The sequence below is a fragment of the Sarcophilus harrisii genome, chromosome 2 (genome assembly GCF_902635505.1).
Source record: "Sarcophilus harrisii chromosome 2, mSarHar1.11, whole genome shotgun sequence".
In the NCBI taxonomy this organism is placed as follows: Eukaryota; Metazoa; Chordata; class Mammalia; order Dasyuromorphia; family Dasyuridae; genus Sarcophilus; species Sarcophilus harrisii.
Genome location: NC_045427.1, coordinates 140,207,958 through 140,235,339, shown reverse-complemented (window position 1 = coordinate 140,235,339; position 27,382 = coordinate 140,207,958). Strand labels below are relative to the sequence as shown.

General features: G+C 45.3%; 2 protein-coding genes and 1 long non-coding RNA gene across 4 annotated transcripts in view; 1 reads left to right on the top strand and 2 right to left on the bottom strand.

Annotated features, from left to right (window-relative positions):
• Positions 1 to 746: 746 nt before the first annotated feature.
• ADRA2B (adrenoceptor alpha 2B) lies at positions 747 to 4,915 on the bottom strand. The gene has a single exon (XM_003758102.4). The coding sequence runs from the start codon at positions 4,239 to 4,241 to the stop codon at positions 2,925 to 2,927; it is 1,317 nt and encodes a 438-aa protein (XP_003758150.1). The 5' UTR covers positions 4,242 to 4,915; the 3' UTR covers positions 747 to 2,924.
• A 75-nt stretch (positions 4,916 to 4,990) lies between these two features.
• LOC116421430 lies at positions 4,991 to 12,178 on the top strand. Of its 2 annotated transcripts, XR_004231787.1 has the most exons (4): positions 4,991 to 5,296; positions 7,855 to 7,914; positions 10,080 to 10,189; positions 11,494 to 12,178. It is a non-coding gene; the product is annotated as an uncharacterized LOC116421430 (long non-coding RNA). The 2 variants fall into 2 exon arrangements; XR_004231786.1 differs by lacking the exon at positions 4,991 to 5,296 and having other exon boundaries at positions 7,545 to 7,914.
• ASTL (astacin like metalloendopeptidase) overlaps positions 8,339 to 27,382 on the bottom strand; it is a 36,291-nt gene continuing 17,247 nt past the window's right edge. The window contains exons 4-13 of the mRNA XM_031950954.1: positions 26,639 to 26,729; positions 24,218 to 24,335; positions 23,017 to 23,198; positions 19,308 to 19,389; positions 18,952 to 19,097; positions 12,806 to 16,285; positions 11,488 to 12,351; positions 10,392 to 10,517; positions 9,177 to 9,304; positions 8,339 to 8,678 (exon numbers count right to left, since the gene is read on the bottom strand). Coding sequence (XP_031806814.1) covers positions 8,538 to 8,678; positions 9,177 to 9,304; positions 10,392 to 10,517; positions 11,488 to 12,351; positions 12,806 to 16,285; positions 18,952 to 19,097; positions 19,308 to 19,389; positions 23,017 to 23,198; positions 24,218 to 24,335; positions 26,639 to 26,729 — 5,358 coding nt within the window. The 3' untranslated portion in view covers positions 8,339 to 8,537. The remainder of the gene's footprint in view (positions 8,679 to 9,176; positions 9,305 to 10,391; positions 10,518 to 11,487; positions 12,352 to 12,805; positions 16,286 to 18,951; positions 19,098 to 19,307; positions 19,390 to 23,016; positions 23,199 to 24,217; positions 24,336 to 26,638; positions 26,730 to 27,382) is intronic.

Here is a 27,382-nt window from a genome sequence, read left to right as displayed (position 1 = left end):
AGATCATAGCGTTTATTGTTCAGCTCCAGCTGCATCTACCTTATAAGAGGAACTTAAATAAAATACAGCTTTTTAACTTGCTTGCTCCTTTCCTAACAATGAAGGTCCCAACTACCCATCAAAGCTTAGGCTGGAGATTACCCACAATAAATGAGCAAAAAGAAAGGGAGATGACTCTGCTAATTGGAACATGTTCGATCCCCCTCCTCCTTTTTTTTTAGCTTTATTCATGCCCCAGAAGTAAGAACCCCTATGTGCCTAAGAAGTCACAAGACTATGGGGGTTCCATTGTTGGACACATAAAAACCCCAAACCATTTCATTTGTCCTTTTCTAAAGCTGAAAATATCCTGGAGATATTTCTCTGAAAAAAAGTAGTAGCTATTCCCACTTTCCCTTCTTCCCTGTGTTCTAGCAGGACTCATTTCAGTTGTCCCCAACAGGGGAGCACACCCTTAGCCCACTCAGGCCATACATTTAGCCCTGCCAATCCACCCATGGGAGAAATTCTGCCTATCCCACCCTCCATTCTTTTTGGCCAAGGCTGTGAGACAGGAAGTCCCAGAGACACCATCCCAGAACCCCCACAAAAAGGGCAGAAAGATACACAGTCTTTGTCATCTTACTGCTTTTAAGTTCCCTTTACAATCTGGTTATAAGGTTGGGAGTTCCCAGAGCTGCTCAGGTCCTAGGGAAGAAACAGAGTTGCCCCAGCCACATTTCAACCAAAGCCCTGAGATCTCAGTGCTAGGAGCTGGGAAAGAATGGGAATAATAGTCTCCTAGCAGTTTCCTGGGTATTGAGCACACAACTTCCTTATTAAAAAATAACCTTTATTGTTTAAAAAAAAAAAAAAGCTCAGACTTCTTAGAAACACCTGCATGCGGCGTTGCTGGGCCATGACAAAACAGGAGAATGCCACAGGGCACAAATAACAAGACCAGAAAGCATAGGTTGCCTGGCTGTCCCCTCCCACAGTCTGTGGCTCCACAGTGGTGGTCATGTCTACACCCTGGAAATGTTCCTCACTTTCCTGCTGACTGTTACAGTCAAGGCCAGTTCTCCCCTCTTCCCAAAGAAGACATTCTCTGATCTTGGTGATGTCCATTTATCTAGCCCTCCCACCCCCCCACCCCCCCGATTGCTAAACCAGGGACCCTCCTCACTTCCTCTCTTCTCTTCACCAAAATCAAAGCTCCCTAGAGGTACCAGTCTGAGGTCAGGACCCCAGGAGTGCTAGAAGGCAATCAGGCCTACAGCACTGCCCACACCTATCTAGGAACTGAATAGTCCAGTGGGCTCCACTTTCCATTACTACTGTATCATAGGCATATGGCCAGACATTCCCCTGGGAGGGTACTGGGAATATCATTCATATATTCTCAGTTGTACCAGACACCACATTCAGAGACCGGGAAGGAGCCAGATGATAAGCTGCTCTAAGGTGTGGAATCTGGAAATTCAGTCTCTAATGGCGCTGATCCTCATGTACACCCTGAGGTCAAAACGGTGAGGTTCCCAAGCCAGGGCATCCCGACTTCCCTAGCACTTCCACGAGAAATGCAGAGCTCCCCTCACCTGCTCCTACAACAGCCCCGTCCGACGCACAACCCCCATTCCCCTGAAATCTCTGACACCCATCTATCATCCATCCCTCTTAGCTTGTTCCCACAGACAGGGTATTTTTAGCCATCTTGGGGGAAATAATTTTCCTGGCTCATGACAAAAGACTTATCCAGTGTCGGGGGACAGAAGGCAGCACAAGAAACTCCTAGTGTTCAGGTGAAATGTCAAGAAGTTGTCATGCAAAATAATAACTCAAACCTTTGGAGGCAGGAGGAGCATATTTTCAATGAAACCCTTTAAAAGAAGGAGCCACACTCTTCTCTTTCTCTTGGCTTCCAGGTTTGGGGTAGAAATTCATACAACACAGGCACAGAACTAAATTCCAAAGGAAGACAGGTGGTGGTAAACACAGAGAAAAGGAGATTTTTTTATATTACCGGATAATCACATTTCCTCAGCCTTGCAGTCCCCAATCAAACCGGGTACCTTTCTATTTCTCTAGAGCCTTCCCCCACGGAGCTCAAAGCTTTTTGCAAACCCTTTCATCTTCTTGCTGTGAGTAGGCGGCAAGCTATTGTTGCCCTGGTTTTTGCAGAGGGGGGAGACTGAGGCAGCGAGTAGGGAAATGCCTGTGATCCAGGCTCACCGGGTGAAGCAGAGGCAGGGCATATTGACTCCCACATGGGAGCTAGTCAAGGGAACAAAGCAGAGACTCTTCCTGAAAAGGAGCCCCAACCCAAAGGGAAGTGCCAGGATACAAAACTGCCAATAATTCTCAGAGCCCTGCAAGGCAGTGGGTACCGTTGGGGAGGGAGGCTATGGCTCCATTGCCACCTCAGATACTTGCCTTCCCTGGAAATGTTTAAGTCTGGCTTTCCTTGCTCTTTGGAAACATTCCCAGGTAAGTGCCCTCCCCAGGAACTCGGGCAAGGCAGATTGAAGAAGCCAGGTTTCCTGAGAAGGGAAAGGTACCCAGTTTGATTGGGGACTGCAGGGCTGAGGGAAAAAAAGCCATCTCTCTGTCATTGTGAGGTCTTCTCCAGGATTTGGCCTCTGATCCTGCTCTCACTTTGCCTCACCCTCTGCACAGGATGGAAGGCAAATGCTCCAACCCACCAAGTTCTGGAAAAATAAAATTATGCTCCAGGACACATACACACACACTCACAAACACACACTCATTCACACGTAATACTCTCCTCAGCAGGCTCCCTAACTGATCAAGAAGAGGAGGATTTAAAGAGCTTAGAGCTACAATCAGTACCAGGTAGAGAGAAAAGGCCACTGGGAGCTACCCAGCCTGATGGCTCCACTCTATAAAACAGGGCAGGCTCAAGGACCCTAACTGGATCCCCCAATTCACCAAGCTGTCTGAGTCCATTGGCGGCAAAGGATCCTACGGAAGGCCCTGCGGAAATCCTGGTTGAAAATTGTATAGATGACAGGGTTGAGGGAACTGTTGCAATAACCAATCCAGAAGAAAAACTGAAAAAGGCCATGAGGGACCTTGCAATGCTGGGGGCAGATGGCTCCTAGGCTATAACTGAAGAAGAAAGGAAACCAGCAGAGGACGAAGACTCCGATCACTACGGCCAGCACAAAGGTGAAGCGTTTTTCTCGGTTCATCTGGGTCCTTCGTCTCCATGGCTGCAGCCCCAGAGAAGCAGGTTGGCGGGCCAAGAGTACCTGGCCCCGGAGTGTAGCCAGTATCTGGGAGCCCTGGGGAGGTTGAAAGTTTGAGGTTCCTTGGGGAGAGGAGGAAGTTGGAAGGGCTGGAGGCCCACACTCTTCTTCCTCTTCCTCTTCTTCCTCCTCCTCCTCCTCCTCCCGCCTGTGATTGCCATCCTCCGGCCCCACGGAGCTCTGGTTGGGAGGCGTAGAAGGTGGCGTTGGATCTCCGATCGGTTCCCCTCCCTCTCTCTCCCCGGGAGGCTTGGAATGCCCATTGGCTTCACCCACAGCTGGGAGAACAGAGGGTGGCAGCTTGGATATCGCAGATGCCCCACCAGGACCAGAGGGCCCAGTGTCCCCATCCCCAGGGGCCCGTTTGCCATGGGGCCCCTGGCGGTTACGGCGCTTGGCAATCAGGTAGATCCGCAAGTAGACCAGGATCATGATGAGGCAGGGTGCAAAGAAGGAACCAATGCTGGAGGACAGGATGTACCAAGCCTCCTCGTTAAGCTTACACTGGGGTCGGCCTCCAGGTTTCTTGTCCTTGTCACCCTTGTAGATGAGGGGGGGCAGTGAGATAAAGGCGGCAATGAGCCAGACAGTGAGAATGATGCCCTTAATCCGGCGGGGGGTCCTCTTGGAGTTGTACTCCAGGGCCCGGCTCACTGACCAGTAGCGGTCCAGACTGATGGCACACAGGTGCACGATGGAGGAGGTACAGAAAAGGACATCCAAGGCCAGGTAGACCTCACACCAGGTGTGTCGGAAGTACCAGTATCCCAGCAGTTCATTGGCCAGGGAGAAGGGTATGATGAGGGTGGCCACCAAGATGTCGGCTGCAGCCAGGGAAACCAGGAACAAGTTCTGTGGGGCTCGAAGAGAGCGGCTAGTCAACACGGCCAGGATGACTAGGGCATTGCCAAAGATAGTGAAAAGGATGAGAAAGGTGATGACAGCTGCAATGGCTGCCGTGGCCTGCACAGAGTAGGGCTCTGGGCTATCCATAGCATAGGACTGGAGTAGTCCAAAGGCAATTGCCAGGGAGGGGCTGCGAGTGCCAGCCCTGCCGCCTTTCTGCGGGACAATCTGGAGTTAAAAGCAGGACCTCCTGCAGCGGGGGCTGGAGAAGGGGGCGGTCCCGTGGGGTTGGCACCCCAGGGGCTAAGCCAAAGACCTGGAGCACCAGCCCATTCTGTCCCGGGATGAAGCGCAGCATCCAGCCCCCATGCCCGGTTAGAGGTCCGAGGTAAGGTGAAGAGAAGTGAGGGCAGAGTTTTGTTCAGTAGCTGGCGACTCTACATTGTCCTCTGGGCTGTGGCTGCTGCCTTCCCTCTGGTGTGCCCCCAAGAAGTTTGTGAAGTTCCTGGGGGCTTCTGTCCCTTTCCTTTTGAGGTGCCCCAGCGGTGCGCTCTACTCCTGCGGAAAGTTGTGACCTCCCTCCGGACGCGAGGCTGTCCCAAGCCCGGATTAGGTGGGCTAGGGGTAGGAGGGCAGTGAGAGGGAAGCTCCAAGCATCTCTTGCTCCTGCACAAAAGCACTGTAAGAGGTGCAGGCTCTCTCCTTTCCAACCCCGAGCGGAGCTGGAACCGTGATGTCAGGCGAGCAGGCAGGCAGCCGAGCAGGCAGCCCCGGGCAGGGGGAGTGGAAGGGAGGAGACCGAGTAGGGAGGAGACGTGGAAGGGAGGGAAGGAAAGGAGTAAGGGGGGGGGGGGGGGGGGGGGGAAGAGGGCAGGAAGAGAGGGAGGGAGGGAAGGATGAAGAGGGAGGAAAGCAGGGATGGAAGAGGTGGAGAGAGGGTGAGCACAACCAAAGGGCGGACAGCTGGGGAGCCCGCGGCAGCGCAGCTTCTCTTGGGGAGCTTCGCTGCCTCTTCTGCTTTTCCCTCACCCTTAGTTTTGGAGGGAGGGCCACAGCCCAGGGATCCTGGGGGGCGGGGCTGGGTGTGGCGAGCTTGCCTGCAGCTGAGGGGAAGGGAAGACTATTCCAGGGGAGTGGGGATGTCAAGAGTGCTGGAAGCGCGTATTACATAAGAAAGGGGCTCAGGACGTGTGGTTGCGGAGGTCAGTCAGTTGAGGTGGGGCGGGAGGATGTGTGGGTTCGGCTGGATTGGGGAGAGGGGCTGGGAGCTAGGAGCCAGGGCTGGACCATCTATGCGGACTGGGCGGTCTGCGAGGGGAGGTTGGGGCAGGATGGGGGGAGACGCTTGAAGTGTGGGGTGTGGTGAGACTAGGGGGTGATTTGCGTCTGCAAGCAAAACCCCATCTAGCAGCTCCAAGCCCCGGGGAGGGGGCGGAGGAGAAGCAATCACCCCCAAGCTGCGTTGCCCCAACCTGAAAATCCCGGAGATTTAGTGGGCACACGGCCCCCAGTGACCACCCGAAATTTGGCACGGAGACCACCACTGTCCGCCCTCCTCCCCCCGACAGGGCGGGCTTACGCTGAGCCCAAGCCCCCCCTTTGATCACCGGTTGGAGAGCGCCCCCTGCTGCCTTTGGAGCGTCTAGGACCCCCACCTATACTAGGGCTCCCTCTAAACACCCCTACCAAAGGAAAAGGGGCAAGATTTCATCTCTTCTTGGGCATCTAAATGCTACCTCAGCCTGAAAAAGCAACAGGAGAGAAGCCCAGATTTCCGAATCTGCAGCGAAGTCGCAGCTGCAAGTTTTCCCACTCTCCCTTAGATGAGATTTTAGGATGGGGGTGGAGGGGGAAGGTAGTTCTCATTTATTTTCCCTGGGTGACCTTTCTTCCTCTTCCTTAGCTCTTGTCTCAGTTTCCCTTCTTATTCAACCCCTTCTTTCTTCTCCCCCAAGAAATATACTCTGTATTCCCAGCTTGAGGGCAAATAAGATAAAATGTGTGCTGATCTGGTCCAAAGAAACAGACCTAATAATTAACAGCATGAATAGGTGAAGAGAAGGCTGACCCATCATCCTGTGTCCCTTAAACAATAGTGTCTGCAAATGGAAGGTAATGTGGAGAAAAATTAATAGGGTGAGTTCATTCTTTATCCCGCTCCCTTTCTAGAAACAGGGTCTATATCACTCTCATTCAGTAATTCCTCCTCCCTCCCCATACCACCTATAGGTGAAGGAAAGAAACACCCTGCAGATGTCCCCTGCAATCTCTGCAAAACACTTTAAACAGCTCTGGGACATGCTTAATCTCAGTGCTGGAGACTAATGGACTGGCAGGGAGGAGTTAAAAGAATGTCTAACTTGATACCTCCAGCCCCAACACACACACACACACACACACACACATCTCTAACAGCCTTCCCTATTCCATCCATCCCTCAGCCCACCCTAACTCATCACTATATTCAGCTTTACACTGCCTGTCATTTCCACAGCTCAGATGGAGTCCCAGGATCACTAATGGTGTGAGTTCCTAGCACTAAAAGCTGTAGCTTAGGCTGTGGGGACTGAGGGAAGGTGGTGGATTGTACTTTGCCCCAAAGCCACGCTCTAGCAACTAGAAACAATTCAGTTTAACACCCATTTTGCAGAATAAGGGAAGCTAGCAGATGACTTTCTTCCTGTCCACCTTCACCCACCACCATCAAAAGCTTTAAGATTTCCTAGTCTCTTTACTCAAGCATGCACATACATACCTGGGATCTCTCCCACCCCCAACAATGATGTTTTATCTTAAGCTGATTTGGGGAACCCTTTCTGTGTTGCTTGCTCCAAACCCCCAAATTTCTGCTTGAGAACTGAAGCCACTGACACATCACCCTTTTAATCCTAACCACTGAGTTTGAGCCTGGACCAGCCTATTCAGTGCTTCATGCTATTTCCTGAAGCCCCGTAATGGTCTGTCTGAGACAAGAACATGACACTCCCTGTAGAAATAGGCATTAATCCACCAAGAAGAAAGAACACTTCACAGCAGGACCTGGCCAAGTACCAGACTTCCTCTAAAGCCCCTTCTAAGCTGCAAACAAATGTCCAAACTTGAAATTCCTGTGAAAGAACAGTTCCTAGCTTACATTTCTGTATGGCTTTCAAGTTTAGTAAATGAGGAGAAAGCTGGTAGAGGAGGTAAAGAGCTGATCTCCAAGGCAGAAAGAGCTGGGTTCAAATATCACTTCTGCCACATACTGCATGCCTCAGGACAAGTCACAACTTCAGGTGTGTCTGGTTCCTTTTGAAGTTTTCTTAGCAAAGATGCTGGAGTGGTTACTTTCTTCTCCGGCTCATTTTACAGATAAAGAAAGTGAAATACACAGAGTGAAGTGACTTGCCCAAGATCACACAGCTAGTAAGTGTCTGACACTGGATTTGAACTCATGAAGATGAGCCTTCTTGATTCCAGGCTGGGCACTCTATCCACTGTGCCATCTATCTGCCTTCTAACCGTTGTCAGTAAATTGCAGAGAATGTGCTGACCTGCATTGATAGAGAGATTATCCTCACATGGGAGTTCCCTTTAACTAATGAAATTACAGATTCCATCCTAGTTTACATAAAATTTTGCTTACAATTATTTCCACGAGAAAAGTAGTGGGAGAATAGTTCCCTGTTAATACATGGGGGGAAAAAGAAGTTGTTGGCTCTTGATCATCTATAAACTGTCACATTTATTTGCACATACTCTCACCTTTATCTTGAGGAAGCTCCCGAGACAGGCCGTGGTCTGCAGCACCCTACACAAGATCTCTTCTCAAAATATATAGGTAAGTACTTTGCCCTAGAGGACAAGGCTCAAGACTTTTTCTGCAGCTGAAGCTGCAAGTAGAACAAAGTAATTAGCATCTTATACTAACTGAACAGGCCGTGTCCACTAAACTATTCAAGTTAATAGCAGAAGGAATAGGTAATAGGATACCTTACTGTTATACTCTGTACTGCAGGTAAGGCAGTCTGCTGACCCACCAAACTTCTACTCCTCTGGAGGGCACCACCCACCTCCCAATCACCTCAGGGTCATCCACAAATTTATTCTCCCTCAAACTTCAAATTATGCTTCAAAACTTGTGGATTCTACCTCTATAATTTCTTCTAATTTACCTCTGACTATCCCTCCCTTTCCTTGTTCAGGCTCTCACCACCTCACCTCTAATTTACTATCTTCCCTATCCCAGTCCATCCTAATTCCACCTTACCCTTCTCAAATTATCTCAGTTTTACTTGGAAATCCCCATAAAATGTAAATTCCATAAAGGAAAGAAGCTACCTAATATCTAGCACTATATTTTGGATTCACATTAGATATTTAATAAGTATATTGAATTTTTATATGTAAGTTCCCCTTAATATTAAAACTCAAATATGACAGCTCAAAACTTATTTTTTTAATTTAAGCTTTATTTAAAACATCCCCAAAAGAATGACAAGGAAGCTTGGTTTCTCCCTTTGGCCATTGGTGACTAGAGACAGAAAGATTATCAATGCTCACATGAGCACCATCTTCTGGGCCTTGAATCCCCTCCACCATCACCTGTAGAAAGGTTCAAAGAAAGATATTCAAGGTCATTTAAAAATGGATAAGAAATCTCAAAGTTAATTATGTAGATCTATAATTTAAACCTTTCTTCCTCCTCCATCGCTTTAGTTCTCTTCTCTCATATATGGTACCACACATCCTTAGGAAATCAAAAATACCCTTGAGATCATCAGTTACTTTGTGGCCAAAGGGATCTATATTCTCTGTACTTTACCATTAAACTCTAAAATCAAACTAGACTGAAAAAAGTAGATAATAAATTCAGGACACACACCCTCTTGGTTTTTTCCTCTCAGGGGACATTTCTTTAGACAACATGCTCAATTATCAATTTTTTTTCTGACTCTGTTATTCTTAGAAATTTCCATTTCCAACTTCTTAGAAAATGGTGAATTTTTTTTTAGTATCCCAAAAGTCCCAAAACTTTGGAGACTAAAGTCCCAGAGTCCCTGTCCCCAGCTTCCCACCCATAACAAAGAGTGAAATACTCACCTGTACCTTCCGGGATGCCCACAGTTTCATTTCCACCCAGCTCCAGGATAAGCTCCGGTGCCCCATGCTGGACCAGATTAGATGCCACCCAAATTGAGCCCGAGAGTAGACATAGACACTAATGGATCCTGTCAAAGAAACCCACCTCCTTGGAAGGAGATCAGAATCAGGGACTCTTAGAAATCACACACCTCGGGAGAAACCTAGTTTGGAATGGATAGACTTAAAACACTAGTGTCTGTCTTTCTCTGTCCATTCTAATTCAGGGAATAAGAGAGAAGGAGGGTCTCCAATGTTCCTCCATTACATAAGATGGAAAGAAGCTATAAGAGTATATATACACATATGTTTATTATGTATATATTATCTATGTATATATGTTTACAGAGTATATATTATCTATGTTTATAGATTATATATATATATGTGTGTATAGTCATTTATAGAGATATTAAATATATTATATATAAAATATGTGCCTATAAGTTTGTATTCTTTGTATATATTTATAGGTATATATTATATATAAGTTATATGAATTGTAATCATAAAATATTCATGTATATGTGTATGTGTGTACACCCTATGCCTCTTGCTCTCTTATGTAACATAAACACACTACTCCCTGCTCCCTTATTCCTTGGAGCAGAATGGACAGCAGGTAGAAATACATGTACATATACGTACACATTTGTGTATTATAAATGTCAATGTGTGACAGACACATAATATTATGACAGGCATAAACACCTAAAATATGTAGTATGTTGTGTACATATTCTATTGTTAGGAGATGGCATTTATATTATACTTTGAGGCACACACAATTCTTTACTACTTCTAATAGTAATAATAGTAGTAATTGAGGTTTACACAGTACTTTATGCTATATCTCATTTCTAGAGGAAATCCCCAGAGGATGGTTCCCAATAGAACTCGATAAGCAAAGGGACCCAAAGGCTGAAGTCCCTCTGATATACAGGCAGTGGTGATGGAACCAGATGAAAATCCAGGTAACATTTAATTCATCTCAAAGGGTAGGAGAAATAGGTTCAGGTAGCAATCAGCACACCCAACCAGATCTGTACTAAATGCTCCCATCCAATCCAGAAAGATGGGAGAATGTAATCCAGAAGTATCCTTAAAAGGGTCCAGCCATGTGGGCTCTCAGAACCCTGTAATCAAGGCCCCCCCCCCAGATAATTTGACACCTACCCATGGCTGGCTGCAGGGGACCATACCAAAATCGCACCCATCTGGCTCCATGCAAAATTGGGCTAATCAGAACAGCTTTGGGGATTGTTTGTGGAGAAGTCTGGCTCTTCAGAGACAGATGGCTTCCTGGGGTGTGGAAAAAGGCAAGGAAAAAAACAGAGAAATTCAACTAAAAAAGACCTAGCATCTTCAGTACTAAAAATTTTAGGATTCTTACTGACTACCAAGCAGGCCCAACAAAATCCCAACACATCAATATTAAAGATGATTTTGGAAATCCTGTTTTTGATCTCATTTTACAAGTAAAAAAATAGACATAGACAAATGAAGTTTTTAAAAATCACTTAAGTAGGAGCTCAGGTACCAGGGTTCAAAGCGTCAACTATGTCAACTTGAACAAGAAAGTTTTTCTAAATTTCCATTTTCTGTATCTGTAAAATGGTCATTTTCTCCAAGCCTAACTGCTTTATACACGTAAGAAGAGAAATAAAAGCCACCTAGTGTTTTGGTTAGATTGATGTGTCATTTTCTAGCTATCATCACTGGCATCAAAGATGGGCCTTTGTACTTTGTAGGTTTAACAAATGGTTTTGGATGGTAGGAAATTGGGGGTCTCATTTGAAGGAAATGTTCTGAAACATTAAGAGGCTCATGCGATTCTTAGTGACCTTGCCAGATATATCTCCTCTCAACAAGGAAAGAAAACTTAATTTATATAGTGCTTTTAAGATTATAAAGTACTTTTTATATCCGTGTCAACAATTCATTTGATCTAACAATCCTGTGAAAAAGGCTCAATGTTATTCCCATTTTATAGATAAGTAAATTGAGGGTAAGTTATGACTTACCTAGTTTTGAGATTTAAAATTTGGATAAATTCCTTCTACTAATAGACTTCTATCTGCCTGCACTTGGAATGTCACCCTTTCCACTTATAGGACATATGCTAAGAAGAAGAACCGAACTGGACAAATTGTGTCTTTAGCACTCATTGCCCGATTTCCTCCAGGGCCCTGTTCTCTCATTCTCAGGCTCAGGATATATAGTCACCCTATAAGAAGGTAACAGCTTCATTCTACTCTTTGTATCCACTTACCTCCAGGGAAAGGACAAGAGCTCTCCATGGGGTGGCTGCTCCTCCAGGGATCACTGTTCTGGTCTCGAGTGAGCACCCAAACAGCACCGGTCCCATTCTGCTGCCAGCCACACAAGTCTGTCTCAAAGTCACAGAACCAGTCAAAGAACCAAGGTTCTGTCCTGCTCCCAGAAAGGGCAAATCTCAAGGAAGTGCCCATAAAATGGGGCCCTGAGCTTGACCAGTCTGGATGAACTGACTCTGTGGGGGGTGACGGCTGCATGGACCCACGTCCCTCCTCTGGCATCTGGACATCTCTGGGGGGACCAGTGCCTGTCCCTTCCCTCTGGAGAGGCTTTGGCCCAGGGCTTTTGGCCCGTAGGATTTTTACACTAGTAGTCTCAAGGTCTTGGGAAGACTCAAGGCTTTGCAAAATGACCTCCCAGCAGTCTCCATCGAGGCAGAGCCAAGAATGCCCAGATGTAGCCTCCAGCTCAGAGCTTTGTCTTTGTGCTCCAAGTCTCACTAAAGAGACTGGCTCCAACTGCCTCGGATGGGGCAAAGAGCCCAGACCTGGACCTTGAGAGTTGATGTTCCCTGATGAGTTCCCAGAAGCAGGGTCCTCTGGGCTCTGGGCACAGCTCCCTCCCTGCTCTGTCTGGTCACAGGCCTGAGGAGTCCTTGAAGCTGGATTACCAATGTTAGCCTTATGTGGACCCTGCAAAAAGCCACTTTTATGGAGGGGAAGGCTCTGTTGGTGTGTCTGTAGGGTGGTTGCTTTCCTTATGACTGAAGCAACTGTGGATAATTTAGTGACGGCCAGATTCTGGGGAAGAGGTGAAGAGAAAGAAGGGGAGCTAGAGGGGGAAAGGGAAGGGGAGCTAGAGGGGGAAAGGGAAGGGGAGCTAGAGGGGGAAAGGGAAGGGGAGCTAGAGGGGAAAGGAAGGGAAGCTAGAGGGGGAAAGGGAAGGGGAGCTAGAGGGGGAAAGGGAAGGGGAGCTAGGGGGGGAAAGGGAGGGGGAGCTAGAGGGGGAAAGGGAAGGGGAGCTAGAGGGGGAAAGGGAAGGGGAGCTAGAGGGGGAAAGGGAAGGGGAGCTAGAGGGGGAAAGGGAAGGGGAGCTAGAGGGGGAAAGGGAAGGGGAGCTAGAGGGGGAAAGGGAAGGGGAGCTAGAGGGGGAAAGGGAAGGGGAGCTAGAGGGGGAAAGGGAAGGGGAGCTAGAGGGGGAAAGGGAAGGGGAGCTAGAGGGGGAAAGGGAAGGGGAGCTAGAGGGGGAAAGGGAAGGGGAGCTAGAGGGGGAAGAGGAAAATGAAGGGAGAATGGTCATTCTGAAATAAGAAGTTTTGTCTAAAGGTAAAGTGATACCCATTGAGGAAAAAGAAACTAATCCCCCCTTTCTTCCCTGGGAGCTAGGGACTTTTGATTTAGTCTTTGTGGACTTTATAGGTTGGTCCAGTGGAGAAGATAGGTTGACCAAATGTAACTGGCTTGAGGAAGACTTGGCTCTTTCAGAATGGACAGCAGAGGACTCAGCCAGGCTTTTACTTTTCCCTACCACATTTCTGAGTTCCTCAGCCTCCCTCTCTGTTTTAAAAGTGGTTGGGACAGTTTCCCTCCTCACAGCTGGGAGACTTCCATATGGCAGCATCTGGCTGATATGTTCATCATCAGTAGGCCTACTTTGGACCCTGTGTTGCGCCATCCAAGCCTTATGGTCGAGCAGACTCACACTAAGTGTCTCTCTGGGGTTGAAGTAGTCCGTCGAGGGCTTATTGCCATGTCCAGCCCTTGAAGGACTTGGGGAAGGCGTCTTGCCCTCTTCTCTGGCTTTCTCATTGTGAGCCTCCCGTGCAGAGGGGACATCAGTAAGCTGGGGCTCCATCCCGGGCCCGATCAGGGAAAGCAGTTTGTGGTAGGCTTGAAATTTGAGTCTGCCCTCCTTCACCATGGGCTCCCCAGGGAGGACTCTTGTCCAAGCAGCTCCCCCTTCTTGCGGCCACGGCTCCGACCCCACTGCTGAGGAGGCCAAGGGAGGAAGTGTCCCTTCAGCCCAGTTACTAGTTTGAGTCCCCAGAGCTAGCAGGGGATGCCTCTGGAAAGAGGCATCCAACCCCAAGGAAGGATTTCTCAAGGGCAAAGCTTCACCAAAACTGGACCTGAAGGGGAGGAATTTGGGGTCTCTGCCTCCCTGTTCCTTTGAGGTTTCATGTTCTTCCCTTAGCATCTGTATTACTTTATTCCTCACCAAATGGGTCATTTTTACTGTGGTCTGGATCAAAGGAAGAGGTGTAATTCCAAATTGGTCCCTCCCTTTTTTCTCTTGTGGTCTGTCAAGGAAAGGGATTTGAGTCTTAAGGGTCTGTAAGGGCAGGACCACGGCCTCTGTAGCTGAAGAGGAGCTCTCATCAGAAGCAGGGGAATATTCCTTCTCCAAAGCCTCAGGCTCTGAAAAATAGGCCAATTTTCTGACTCCACTTGGGTCCCAGCACTCCCAAAGAGGCACAAGGCTCAAGAGGCCTAATGGGCTTTTTAAAAGTACAATTCCTGGCCCAGCTAACTTGGGATCAGCAGCCCTCTCTGGTCTTAGCATTCCCGGTTTGGTCTCGGCAAGAAGAAAAGTTTGGCTCCGAGGATCCTCTAGAGATCGGGGTAGAGGCACCAGATGTCCCAGTGTGACACTGCTAGAGTTGGAGATCCAGGAAAGAAAGGATGCTACCTTTCTCCCCACCCCTAAGGACAGGAATTTCAAAGTTTCCTTGGATTTATATCCCCTTGGAATTCTCTCAGGCTCCATAGGAAGCAGGGGGATCATGGATCCCCCTAGGAAAAGTTGGATCCCTCCAGGGAGACATCTGAGAGGGGCAGAGGAAAGAATCTGATTCTTTTCAGTTACTCCCAGGCTCCCCTGTATTATTCTTCCAGAAGGATGTGGCTTTTGGTTCCCAGAATCCTCCAGGGACAAGACTGAATTTACAGAGACAGCAGGGCTGGCCACTTCCCCTTCAGGAAATGCTGACCCCACAGTGAAAAGGGAACCAATTTGTTTCTCTTCCTTCCCATCAACTGCGGTGGTCCTGACCTTAGAGTGAGCTCCTCCAGACCTCTGAAAAGCCTCATCTGGAGTCTCCATTCCCAGGTAGGGGGGGTTTCTCTGAGAAACAGGGAAAATAAAGCGGTTTCTTGTCACATTCTCCATCAGATGGCTCAGGTGAGGAGTCTGGATGAAAGCAGCCAGCACGAGCGACTCCATCTGAGCTGGAATCTTGTTAGTCAGAGGCTTCAAGAAAAGGGCGGGTGCCACGGGGGTCGAGGAAGGGGTCTGACTGTTGGCTGCTGGCAGGGTGTTTGGAAGCCCCACCTCACTTTGGGAGGCCTGAATCTGCAGAGAATGAAGCTCCCCATCTTGAGAGCTGGTCGGTGCCTTCTTCTCTGGGAAAAGAGTAGAAGGGCCGCTTCCAAATTCCTCCCTAGTGCTATTGCTGGCTACTCCCAAGCTTGGGATAATTGGGTTTCCCGAGACGGCCCCGGGGACCATGAAATCTCCGTTTCCCCTCCTCAGAACAGGAATTCCTTCTCTTGGAGTTAGAGCCATGCTTGATGCCCAACTTAAATTGTGGCTGCTGGATAGAGACTTTGCTTGAGAGAGATGCGCTCCCACATGATCCCCGGAGAAACTATCCCTTCTGGGCTGTTTTAGAACATCTTTCTCTGAACTCCCATGCTTGGGTCCCCACCTGGACCAAGTACTGCCCTGACCCATGCTTAGGGAGAGCTTCTGCCTTGCTCCATCTGGGACACCGGTTGCTACTCCAAAGGCTATTTGTTTTAGTTTTTCTTCCTCCCCAAAATCTGCTTCTCTTCTTTCTCCCTCTATGAGGGTCTGGGCTGGCTCTTCAGCAGCCTGGGGATTGTGTGTCCCATGGGTAGGGAATACCACGCCTGGGGGCTCAGACAAAGCTGTATCTCTTCTCAGTTCTGCAGAAAAGAGTTGGTCTCCAGCCCCTAGACCCTGTGCTCTGGCCCCTCTGAGGGGTGACAGGTTCCTGGAGGCTGATGCCATGGTCAAGGCCTTTAGAAGACGCCAGAGAAATCCCCTGCTCCTGCTTGCCAGGGCCCTTCCTCCAGCAGTGGGAGCCGAGTCCGTCTCCTCCTGGGGACACAGCTGACATCTGTGGGGTCCTGGGCCACTGCCAAGGCTGGGATGGGAGGTCCGAGTACTTGCCGGGGTGCTCTTGGGTCTGGCCCACCAGTCTGGGCTGGGGCTCTGTAACCCAGAAGAAAAAGAAACCAGGGGAGCCATGCCCTCAGACCAGTCCCCTCTACCAAGGAGGGGCGTACCCGGCAATCCACCTCTTTGTCCCACTGCTAGAATGCTGTTGTGGATCTCAGGCAGAGACGTGGGTTCTGGAAAACTGGCCATTGTCCCCCTAGAGAGCAGTGTGAGGAGAGGGGCAGAGGTACTTGGCTCACTCACAAGCAGAGCTGTTTCTGGGTTGTGCAAACTAACGGGCCTGTTCTTCACAGTCTCTGAAGCGACTGCCTCAGAGGGGGAAACTATCTCTGGTGTCCAGGCTGCTCCAGGAGAAGATGGTGAAATGGACCAGGTAGTGTTTGCCATCTCTCTCCCCTGAGGATGTTCACTAGGGGCTGAAATGGGCCAGCCAGGAGATGCTCTGTTTCCTTCCCCAGCCTGGCTCACAGCTTGCAGGGAAGGGAGAGCTTTGAAAGGGGCTTCTGTAGGACGGAGCTTCTTTTCTTTTTGGTCGATGAATTCCACAACCCCCAACTTTCTGTGACTGCCATTATTTTCACCGTGGAGCCCTGAAACAGAACAAAGAGAAAGATGCACAGAAGAGATTTTGCAAGGGAATCATAAAATGAGGGTGGAAGTCAAGCAGGACTCAAGAACAGTTCTAACTGGAGTGAGGAACAGGGCTTCCCTCTCTTCCCCTCCTGCCCAGAATGTCAAAATTTAAATTATATACATATTTACAAAATATAAAATTATATACAGCCACTCCTTTTTCAGCAACTATTTCCTCCTTCTAACTCAATTGGATGTGTTTAAATTATTTCTCAACTCTTTTTTCCCCATAGAGGCTGACAGAAGAATGAAAACTGGCCTGAAAGACATGAAGACAGTTTCAAAATTTGCCTCTTATACATACTCTAGAGAGAGATAGAGGAGGAGAGAAAGGGAGGGGAGAGGGAAAAGGGGAAAGAGGGAGAGAAAGGAGGAGAGAGGAGAGGGGGGAGAGAAGGAAGAGTGGGGGAAAGGAGAGAAGGAAAAGGAGAAGAAAGGGAGAGGAGCGAGAGGGGGAGAAGAGGAGCCAGGTCTCTAAGTTGCCCATTCAATTGTATATTGCATTGTAGAGATGTTCCACGTAACTTTTCCTTCCAAATGCTTGGGTGACTGGAGCTTACTTAGGAGATTCTGAAATTCTCCAGGGATTGAATCCAGGGATTCAACAGAATGTCATCTACAAACAGACATGTCTGAATAATACTAGTATAGAGTACCCTTTTTCCATTTCCCACTGTATAACTTTAATTAAAATGTTAAACACCTTTGGCAAGCATATGTCTCTCTGTTTTATACCTCATTTTGGTATTAATCATCAGACTCATTAAACAAACTTTCTTCTGATCTAGTAAGGAATTTTGTATGATTTTGACATGTATATGGGGGAAAAAAGCACTTTCTCTATCAAATCAAAGGATTTCTTATGAAATGAGCCACTGAAGATTTTTAAATAAAGGAATGATATAGCCCTTGAGTCTCATACTATGATAAAGCATTCACTGTACAACAGTGGATATTGACTCTCTGGTTACCAGTTCTCAGCTCTCAAGTAGAGAGCTCCCCCTGCAAGTTTAAGCTGGAAGAAACATAGTGAACAATATACTCCATGCCAGACAGAAATCCATAGTTGGACGATGTATGGGGTCAAATCTGCCCAACCATATGCCCCATCCTCCCACTTTATTGGTGCACCTAAATACAAAAAGGCTGGCATCCAAATATGGATTGGCTTAGACAAAGAAAGGGCACAGAGTTTCAGTTTGTTCTGTTCCTCAAAATCCAAGCTTTTGACAGAATGAAGGAAACAAGGATAGCTTTGGGGTTCCCTTAAAATTTTTGCAATTAATTTCCCTACTTGTTCCCAAATGGCTATGAACTGATGCATGAAAGAAATGGTATTATATGCTGAATCATGATACCAGAAGGATAAGCCCTTGGCAAAGGATGAAGAGACTCTCACAAAGATGGTGGAAAATGTATTTGGCAGGAAACTCACCAACCTGGACAATTTTAAAATGAAATTCAAGGGGGACAAAAGAAAAATATCCAAATCAAACTATAAAATTGGAACTTCTGAAGGACACGTATGACTAAAAGAATTATAGTGATGGGATATCCCTTAACTCTTAAGAGAAAAGAGGAAAGTACATCAAGAATAATGTAAGACCTCAAATAAAATATTTACCACTCAATGTTAGATGCATTATTATTATTATTACTATTATTGCTGAGGCAAATGGGGTTAAGTGACTTGCCCAGGATGACATAGCTAGGAAGTGTTAAGTGTCTGAATCCAGATTTGAACTCAGGTCCTCCTGACTTCAGGTCTGGTGCTCTATCCACTGCACCACCTAGCTGCCCCTAGATACATTATTTTAAAAGTGAAATTTACTTGGGATTTTAACATAGGGATGGAAATGATCCTACAATAAAGCAGAGTCATGACCTAAGCTTTTTAAACTGTAAGTCACACCCCATGTGAGATAAGAGCTCACCCATGTGAGGGTCATGTAACAATGTGAGGATCATGAAATTTTGATTTATTATCAGTAAATGTTTGATTTGTGTACTTATTTTATATGCCTATATAACTGGGGGTCATATAAAAATTTCTCAGGCAAAAAGGAGTGGAGTGGGAAAAGTTTAAACTGTTTTAGACAAAAAAAGTAGTTTTAATAATGGGACAAAGTGACAAGGGATATGTTAAAAAGTACAGTTATCCATGTAATTATGAAAATCCACTAGACATCTAGCCTCAGACACTTACTATGTGACCTTAGGAAGGAAGGAAGGGAGGGAAGGAAGGGAGGAAGGAAGAGAGGGAAAAGAAAAGAAAATTCATTGAATATGATAGGGAAGATGTTGAAGGGAGGTAGAATTTAAAAGAACTTTTTAAATATTAACTACATCTGTCTTCTCAGGAAGGGAGCATGTCATCACCCTAAGTATTCAACCAGAAACTACCTTCCAAGGATCTGGAGAAGGGATCCCTGTATTAGATCTATTGGTCTAGATGGCTTCCTAAAGGATACCCCCCTTCTCATTCTGGCTCCATCCTCCAATCCATTTCTCCTGACTTTTCCCTCTTTCTTATAGAGTGATGAGTGACTCATCTTTTCTTTGTAAGCTTAGGGCCCAGCCACCTATTTATGTTGCCTCTCTCCCTTTGGTTCCTCTTTCTTACCTGAATCTTTCACAGTCTGGCTGCATTCGTAAAGCCTATTGATCCGAATGATGTCTGAAGTGCTTAGGTTCCACCGCTGACCAATGGGAATGTCTGGTCCAGCCAGTGGCAGGATGGTAGTGTTACCGCTCTTGCTAAAAGCATATCTGAGAGTCCCACGAGAGTAAATGAGGACAGAAGACAAGAAAAGGTAGTTAAAATCAGTGGCCAGCAAATAAGGAATGCAATAAGGCGGATTCCACAGAGTTTCCTAACTCCCAGCCCAATACCTCCTAGGGAGGAGGTTCGGATAGGACAAAAACTACCTGGGATTCTCAAAATCAAGGGCCAAGTTATTAAAACCAAGGCATCCTCACCGCCCATAGTGCATCACTGATGTGTAGTCATAAGGCACAAGCATGTTGCTGTTCTGGGATTTGATGAAGTTGATTTCGAAGCCTGAAAGTCAGAAAGCAAAACAGATGTAGACCAGACCCTCCCCTTCCTATATGCTCAGTACTTCCTAGTGAGCACTTCTTAAAGTACCACTTCTTCCTGGAGATTTAGGTATCTTAGTGGGAGAAGGACCAAGAGAGAAAACAGAAAATAGCAACACAGATTATAGATTCCTCTAGTTACTCCCCAGCCAGACTGAATCAGCAACCAACCATCGAGTGGTTTAGGTACGTTAAACTTAGTAGACTAAGCAGAGCAGAAGACCACCATACAGAGAGAGGCAGTAGCAGCAGCAAAGTTAAGAGCAGAAGAGCAAGGGAAGAAGGACAGAAGAGCAGAGAGGAGGAGGAGAGGAGGAGAAAGCAAGCAGGGAGCAGGAGAGGAGGAGAGGAGAGGAGGCAGAAGAGCAGCAGGAGCAGGAGGAGGAGGAGAGGAGGCAGAAGAGCAGCAGGAGCAGGAGGAGGAGGAGAGGAGGCAGAAGAGCAGCAGGAGCAGGAGGAGGAGGAGAGGAGGCAGAAGAGCAGCAGGAGCAGGAGGAGGAGGAGAGGAGGAGCAGGAGAGGAGGCGGAGAGAGAGGGAGATAGAGCAGCAACAGAAGATTGATGAGGAGGACAAAGACAGCAGGAGAGGAGGAGAGAGAGGAGGCAGAAGATGCATATGGAGCAGGAGGAGAGGAGAGAGAGGCAGAAGAGTCAGACAGGAGGGAGGAGAGGAGGCAGAAGAGCAGCAGGAGCAGGAGGAGGAGGAGAGGAGGCAGAAGAGCAGAGGAGGAGGAGGAGAGGAGGCAGAAGAGCAGCAGGAGGAGGAGGAGAGGAGGCAGAAGAGCAGCAGGAGGAGGAGGAGAGGAGGCAGAAGAGCAGCAGGAGGAGGAGGAGAGGAGGCAGAAGAGCAGCAGGAGGAGGAGGAGAGGAGGCAGAAGAGCAGCAGGAGGAGGAGGAGAGGAGGCAGAAGAGCAGCAGGAGGAGGAGAAGGAGGAGGAAAAGCAACAGGAGGAAGACCAGCACCAGCCACCAGACTACTCTAGTAGTTGTCTAGTTGGTTTCCCTCCAGTATCTCCCCAGTATAAGTCAGATTTCTGCGCTATCTGCTGTATCAAATTAATTCACTGTTTTCATAACATCATGACTAGAAGGAGCTTTTTAGATCATCTAATCTAACCCACCATTTTAGAGATGACCAGGAGAAATCCAAATAAAGTGATTGAATCTCAGGACCAACAGAAATTCATAACCAACTCCTTTAACTTCAAATTCAGAAGACATGGAAAGACATAGAAAACAGGCTTTCGTGGATGCCCATCAATTGGAGAATGGCTGAATAAATTGTGGTATATGAATATTATGGAATATTATTGTTCTGTAAGAAATGACCAACAGGATGATTTCAGAAAAGCCTGGAGAGACTTACATAAACTGATGCTGAGTGAAACGAGCAGGGCCAAGAGATAATTAAATACTTCAACAACAATACTATATGATGACCAATTCTGATGGACTTGGCCATCCTCAGCAATGAGATGAACCAAATCATTTCCAATGGAGCAGTAATGAACTGAACCAGCTACACCCAGTGAAAGAACTCTGGGAGATGACTAAAAACCATTACATTGAATTCCAAATCCCTATATTTTTGCTCACCTGCATTTTTTATTTCCTTCACAGGCTAATTGTACAATATTTCAGAGTCCGATTCTTTTTGTACAGCAAAATAACAATTTGATCATATATACTTATTGTGTGTCTAATTTATATTTTAATATATTTAACATCTACTGGTCATCCTGCCATCTGGGGGAGAGGGTGGGGGGAAGGAGGGGAAAAATTGGAACAAGAGGTTTGGCAATTGTCAATGCTGTAAAGTTACCCATACATATAACCTGTAAATAAAAGGCTATTAAATAAATAAAAAATAAAAAAAATAAAAAGACAGGCTTTCATCCTATCATTTCCTTATTCACAAACCTTCAATAGCTCCCCGCTGTCTAGAATAGTGGTGGGGAACATTAAGCCCACAGGCCATATAAAACCCTCAAAACTATTTGTTCTGTCCCTGCCAAAGCAATGACAGGTAATAAGGTAAAAGCTAGATACAACCATCTCCCACTGCTCTAGTTCTATGAGCTGATAATTTTGTACATCCCATAAATGATGTCATAAATATCCAAATGGCTCTTGGCAGGAAAAAAAGTTCTCCACCTCTGGTCTAGAAGATAAAATCCAAACTCCTTGAGCTGGTATGGTCTCCATCTCCTAGAACTCCCCTGTGAGAGAACTCTTTAATCAAGTTAGTCTATTCATCATCTCCCAGACAGGTCTCATTTTCCACTCTTCATTTACATCTACTCTTCCCCACAGAAGAAACATCTTCCTTTTTCTATCTTTCTATGCTCTGAGGATTCTTTTGACCTCAGCCCAAATCCCATTTCTCCTAGGAAGCTTTCTGATCACCCCAGCCTACAACAATCTCTTCCCCCACTTTATTGCCTAGAATTCCTTTGGCACTGCATTGTACTGGTACCATGTACAAGGTCAAGGATTATGTCTTAGAGAGGAGCTTTTTAAGGACAGGACTGTTTGCATTTTCGTATCCTTGTTAGTGCCCAGCAATCCCCAGGAATCTAGCATTGGAACCTCTCTACACTGTTGCACCTCCCACCTATTTTTCCATTCTTATTCATATTATTTCCCTTCACACAACCTCCAGTCTTCTCAAACTGCCCTCTAGCTCTTTGGTGCCCACACAGGATCTTCCATGTTTGAGCTTTGTACAGTCTGTTATCCATGTCCAGCATCTTCCTCCTCTTCACTTCCTACCCCTTAGCTTTCTTCAAAGCTTAGTGCAGTTCCTACTACTTATTTGGAGGATTCTCCCCATCCCCTCTCCACCTTGAGAGTGTTCTTTTCATCTTAAAATTACTGTAATTACTTATCTCTCACTCTATATTCTTATTTACAGTACCTGGGTGATCATGGCTGTCTCCAAGTTTGTTCCTTATCTGAATACTGTTATAAAAGCTTGTCTGTGTTACTCCCAAGTTGAATATAAGCTTCTTGAGGACAGGGATGATCATTTTAGTCTTTGTACCCAGATGCTCAGCATAGCGTCTTACACAGAGTAAGTACTTAAATATGTCTTAAATTCCAATGAACATGAGTTGGAAAATGTCATCTGCATCCAGAGAAAAAACTTAGGAGACCAAATGTGGATCAAAACATAGTTTTTCCACTTTGGGGTTTTTTCCACACATGCAAGCATACACATATGCATATATTCATGTGTACACATGTACAAATACATGCATATACACCAGAGGGACCAGAAAAGGAGGGATCATCTTGACTCTAGGAGTCCTTGGGGAGATAGCCAGGGACAGCCATTAAACCTCCTTAGCTATGTGCTAGAAAAGAGGCAGAGAGTCTTACTGCCTGAAGCAGAAAGTCCCCAGAAGCAGTCCAGGCAAACTCCCCAATCCCAGGTTCCCAAGCAGAGTTTCTGGGATATATCCCCCTCTCTGTTACTTCCCCCCTCTCTTCCATTAGCTGGTCCTTCCAAACTGAACTTCAAGTTTTCCCTCCCACCTGTCTAAGCATCCATGGGCAGTGGTTGTTGGCAGCTGGCCATGGTACTCACCTGGCCGGATCTCTTTCCAGGAGATGTGGATGTAACGGTCCCGATCAGCACGGGAATGCTCATGCCAGAATCCCAGCACATGCATGAGCTCATGCAGCGCGATACCTTTACCCTTCTGGAGGCAGAAGGGGGCCAGAGAGGCCACCTGCATCCCGCCACTGTGTCCCACACTGGAGAAGCACCTAGAGCATCATGGAAAGAAACCAAGTGGGCATCCCCTCCAGCTACCTGAGTACTAAAGAATTACTTCATCCCAAGCAGAGGAGGGAAAATTTGCTAAAGTGAGAGAGAGACAATATCAAGAATTTCTTCATTAGAGTTGTCCAGAAGAGGAGCCAGGGTTGGGGGAATGCCATGAAGTAGAATCATTAAGATTCAGGGCTGGAAGAAAACTTTTCAATCACTTAAAGCAGGAGTTCTTAGCCATTTTCCATTATAAACCCTTTTTGAGTCTGGTAAGGTCCATGGACCACTTCTCAGAAGAATGATTTTTATTTATTTAGAGGGGAGGCAATTGGGGTTAAGTGATTTGCCTGGGGTCACACAGCTACAGAGTATCTGAGGCCAGATTAGAACACAGATTCTCCCGACTCAAGAGCTGGTGCTCTAACCACTGTACCACCTAGCTGCCTTGGATTTTTTATTTGCATAAAAGAAATTTCAAAGTATGACAAAAGGAAGTAATTATATGGAAATAGTGATGAAAAAATATTTTTAAAGCAGATTTAATCACAGATTAATATCCTCTGTCTAAAAGGAGATATGCTTTCACTCATGTTTGATTCTTTATGACCCCAATTGAGGTTTCTTTGGCAAAGATTTTATGGTGGTCTGTCATTTCTTTCTCCAGCTCATTTTATAGATAAGGAAACTAAGGCAAACAGGATTAAGTGACTTGTCTGAGGTCATTTGAACTTGGGTCTTCTGGAATTCAGACATGGCTACTTTATTCATTGTGCTTCCTAGGTGCCCTTTTGAAACTCCCCACCCAACAAGCACAAGCTTGGGAACTCATGTATCAGGTATATCTGGGAAGCAACCTTTGGGGATAGTAGGAAAAACTATAGACCTTCCATTAGATTATTGCTCAAATACCCTATAACTGTGGCACTCAATAGAAAGGTATAGGGGAAATAGGACCAGAAGGAAAAAGAACAGATGCTGTAAAGGGTTGTCTGTCTCCCATCCCACAGGCTCTTACCCAGACATGGGAATGATGGAAACAAAGTCCTTCTGGTTTGTCCGAGGAACAAACCTAACACAAGTGAAGTGCTCAAAGTCAGCAAAAGCCTCCAGAATGACTTCCCGGCTGGGCTGATCTGGAAGGGAGACGGCACACATAGTAATTGTCTTTAGCATTTCTACCAGATAGATGGAGACATAGCATCTGACTGTTGCCTTCACTTCTGATGCCCAAATACTTGCCTATTTCACATTTTCAGGGGAGGTAACCCTCATTTGTAAGAAGGAAAAAAATTTCCCAAAACAAAATCTCAGGGAAGGGCCACGTGGAATGGGGAAAAAAAACACTGACCTAGGAGTCAGGTTACATAGGTTAACTAACTCCACAGCCCCGAGCAAGTTGGAATCCTTTAGGTCTTGGTCTCAAAGTCCTAAAATTAAAGATGGCCCCAGAAGTCATCTAGTCCAACCTTTGGTTATTGAAATCTTTTTTTCCAATGGCTATGGAGATGGTTATCCAAACTCTGCTAGAACACTTCCAGTGGTGAAGAATTTACTACTTCTGAGGCAACTCATTCTAATTTTGGACAGCTCTTTTTAGTTTGCTCTAATACCAAGCTGGAATCTACTTCACTATGACTTCTACTCATTAGTACTAGTCTCATTCTCTGGAGTTAACCAGAATCCCCTTTCCATCAAAAGTCCTTCATGTTCTGAAGACAAGTATCATGACCCCCTCTATCTTCTCTTTTTCATATCTCTATAGCATGGTATCCAGACCTTTCTCCATTCTAGCAATTGGCTTCTGAATATTTCAATTTTGCACCCAAATGGGATCAGACTACTAGAGTGAAACTATTATCCTCCTTGTTCTAATACTATTATGCTAATAATACAATCTAAAACTTTTAGGGCTTCACTTAAAATATCTAATCCTTGTGATGGTAAAAAGATACTCACATCCAGAGAAATAACCATGAAAACTGAATGCAGATGGAATCATTCTATTTTCATTTTTTTAAAATGTTTTGTCATGATTTTTCCTTTTGTTTTTTATTTTTCTTTCAGAAGATTACTTGTAGAAATAGGTTTATGGACTACTATGGAAATATGTTTAACATGATTATATATGTATAACTATATTAGATTGCTTACCATCTTGGGGAGAGGGGAGGGAAGAGAGAGAAGGAGAGAAATCTGAGACTTAAAATCTTACAAAAACTATCTTTATATGTAATTAGAAAAATATAAATATTGGTAAGAAATTTTAAAAAATAATCTGGTTCTTCAACCAATAAATACGAGAAACTTGGAAAAACATGAGAAAATATGAATAGATACAGAACAAAGCAAATAGAATAGGAGAATGGTATAATTATAATTATACTAATAAATCTTACTGTTAGTTTATATTAACTTGATATCAGCCAATACTCAAGAGTCTTTTATATGAACTGCCATTAAGCCAAACTAAGCTATACTAAATAGCTTAGTAAATGGTTAATTTGTGGTAAATGTTTAATAATCAGCACTCCAAAAAAAAAGTACAAACTTTTAAGTTTAATCTGTATTATTAATATTTCCCTCATCACTTTCCTAAGTCTGGATAACCAACAAAGTAACAAATTGACTCATGATTTGAATCATTGGCTAATTTTCAAAGTATGAATGCTCACATTGAAAATTTAATACGAGGCTCTCAAAAGCCAGTTCAAGATGATTCCAGCACATCCTTGGATATCCTGTATTTGTAATATTGATTTTTTTTCTAACTTTAATGCAGGACTTTACATTTATTCCTGTTAATTTTCATTTTCTTGTATTCTAACCTACTGAAATATTTTTGGAACCTGATTCTGTCATTCAGCATATTAGCTGTAAAATAAGAGAGCCAAACTAGATGCTATCTCAACTCCCTTCCAATTCTATTTTTCCAAGAAGACTCATCTTAAGAGTTCAAATCTGATTTCAAATACATACTAGTTATATGACCCTAAGACACATCACATAACCCTTTTTGCTTCAGTTTTTTCATCTGTAAGATGAGCTGGAGAAGGAAATGACAAACAATTCTAGTATCTTTGCCAAGAAAATCACAAAGAGTTAGATATGGTTGAAACAACTGATCAAAAACAACAATAACTTTTTAAATGTTCAAGACCCAGAGGGGCTCCTATCACTATGGATGTTTAGAGAGGAGTCCTGAGATCTTGAAAGAAAAAATCTGTGGACCTTTTATAAACAGAAAGCTGGAAAGAAAAGACGAAGAAACTCAAGGTATAGGACACAAAATAAGGGAGATCCAAGAATGACCCAAACAGAATAAGTAAAATAACCACAATTTTTTAATTATCTCTCCAGCTTGCTGCCCACATCACTCTTCTAGGCTCCCAGCATCTAGGAAGCAGCCTGATAATTTTCTCTCAAGGTCTCTGCTCACCATATTTGCTGGAGAAAAGATATGGGATCTTTACTATTCCATCCTTCTTGGGCCATTTGAAACTGGCAGCAGAAAACAGCTGGAAGGGACGCTGAGGATAGAAAAAAAAAAAAGATAAGGACCCACCAAGCCTCAAAATGTTCATGTCTCCTCCTTGGAGACTACTCCCACCTTTCAACATCAAAGGATACCCAAGTCATTTACCTCCTGTTCTAGTCTACCAATAGCAAGCCAAGTACACTTTATCCCTAATAACCCAAAAAAGTCTAGGAAGGTATACAGTCATAGACAGGAGCAGTTATTGAAGAAAATCCAGGTATTCAGGGATGATGTATTCCCACCAAACTGCCTTTGAGTGTATATGATAAAGAGAAGGAAGAGTTGGTCATTATCGCTTCTATTAGAGTCTTTCCTTCTAATTTGTTTTTTTTTTAATTTAGTCATTTTTCAGTCATGCTCTATTCTTTATAACTCTATCTGGGGTTTTCTTAGCATTTACTGAGGCAAATATGACTTTCCCCAGGTCATACAGTTTTAGGTATCTGAGGCCAGATTTCAACTCAGGAAGAAGAGTCTTTCTGCCAGGCCTGGCATTCTATCCACTATGCCAACTAGTCGCCCAGTTGCTTCAGTTTCCTCATATGTAAAATGAGCTGGAAAAGGAAATGGCAAACCACTCCAGTATCTTTGTCAAAAAAAAAAAAAAAAAAAAAAAAAAAAAAAAAAAAAAAAAAAAAAAAAAAA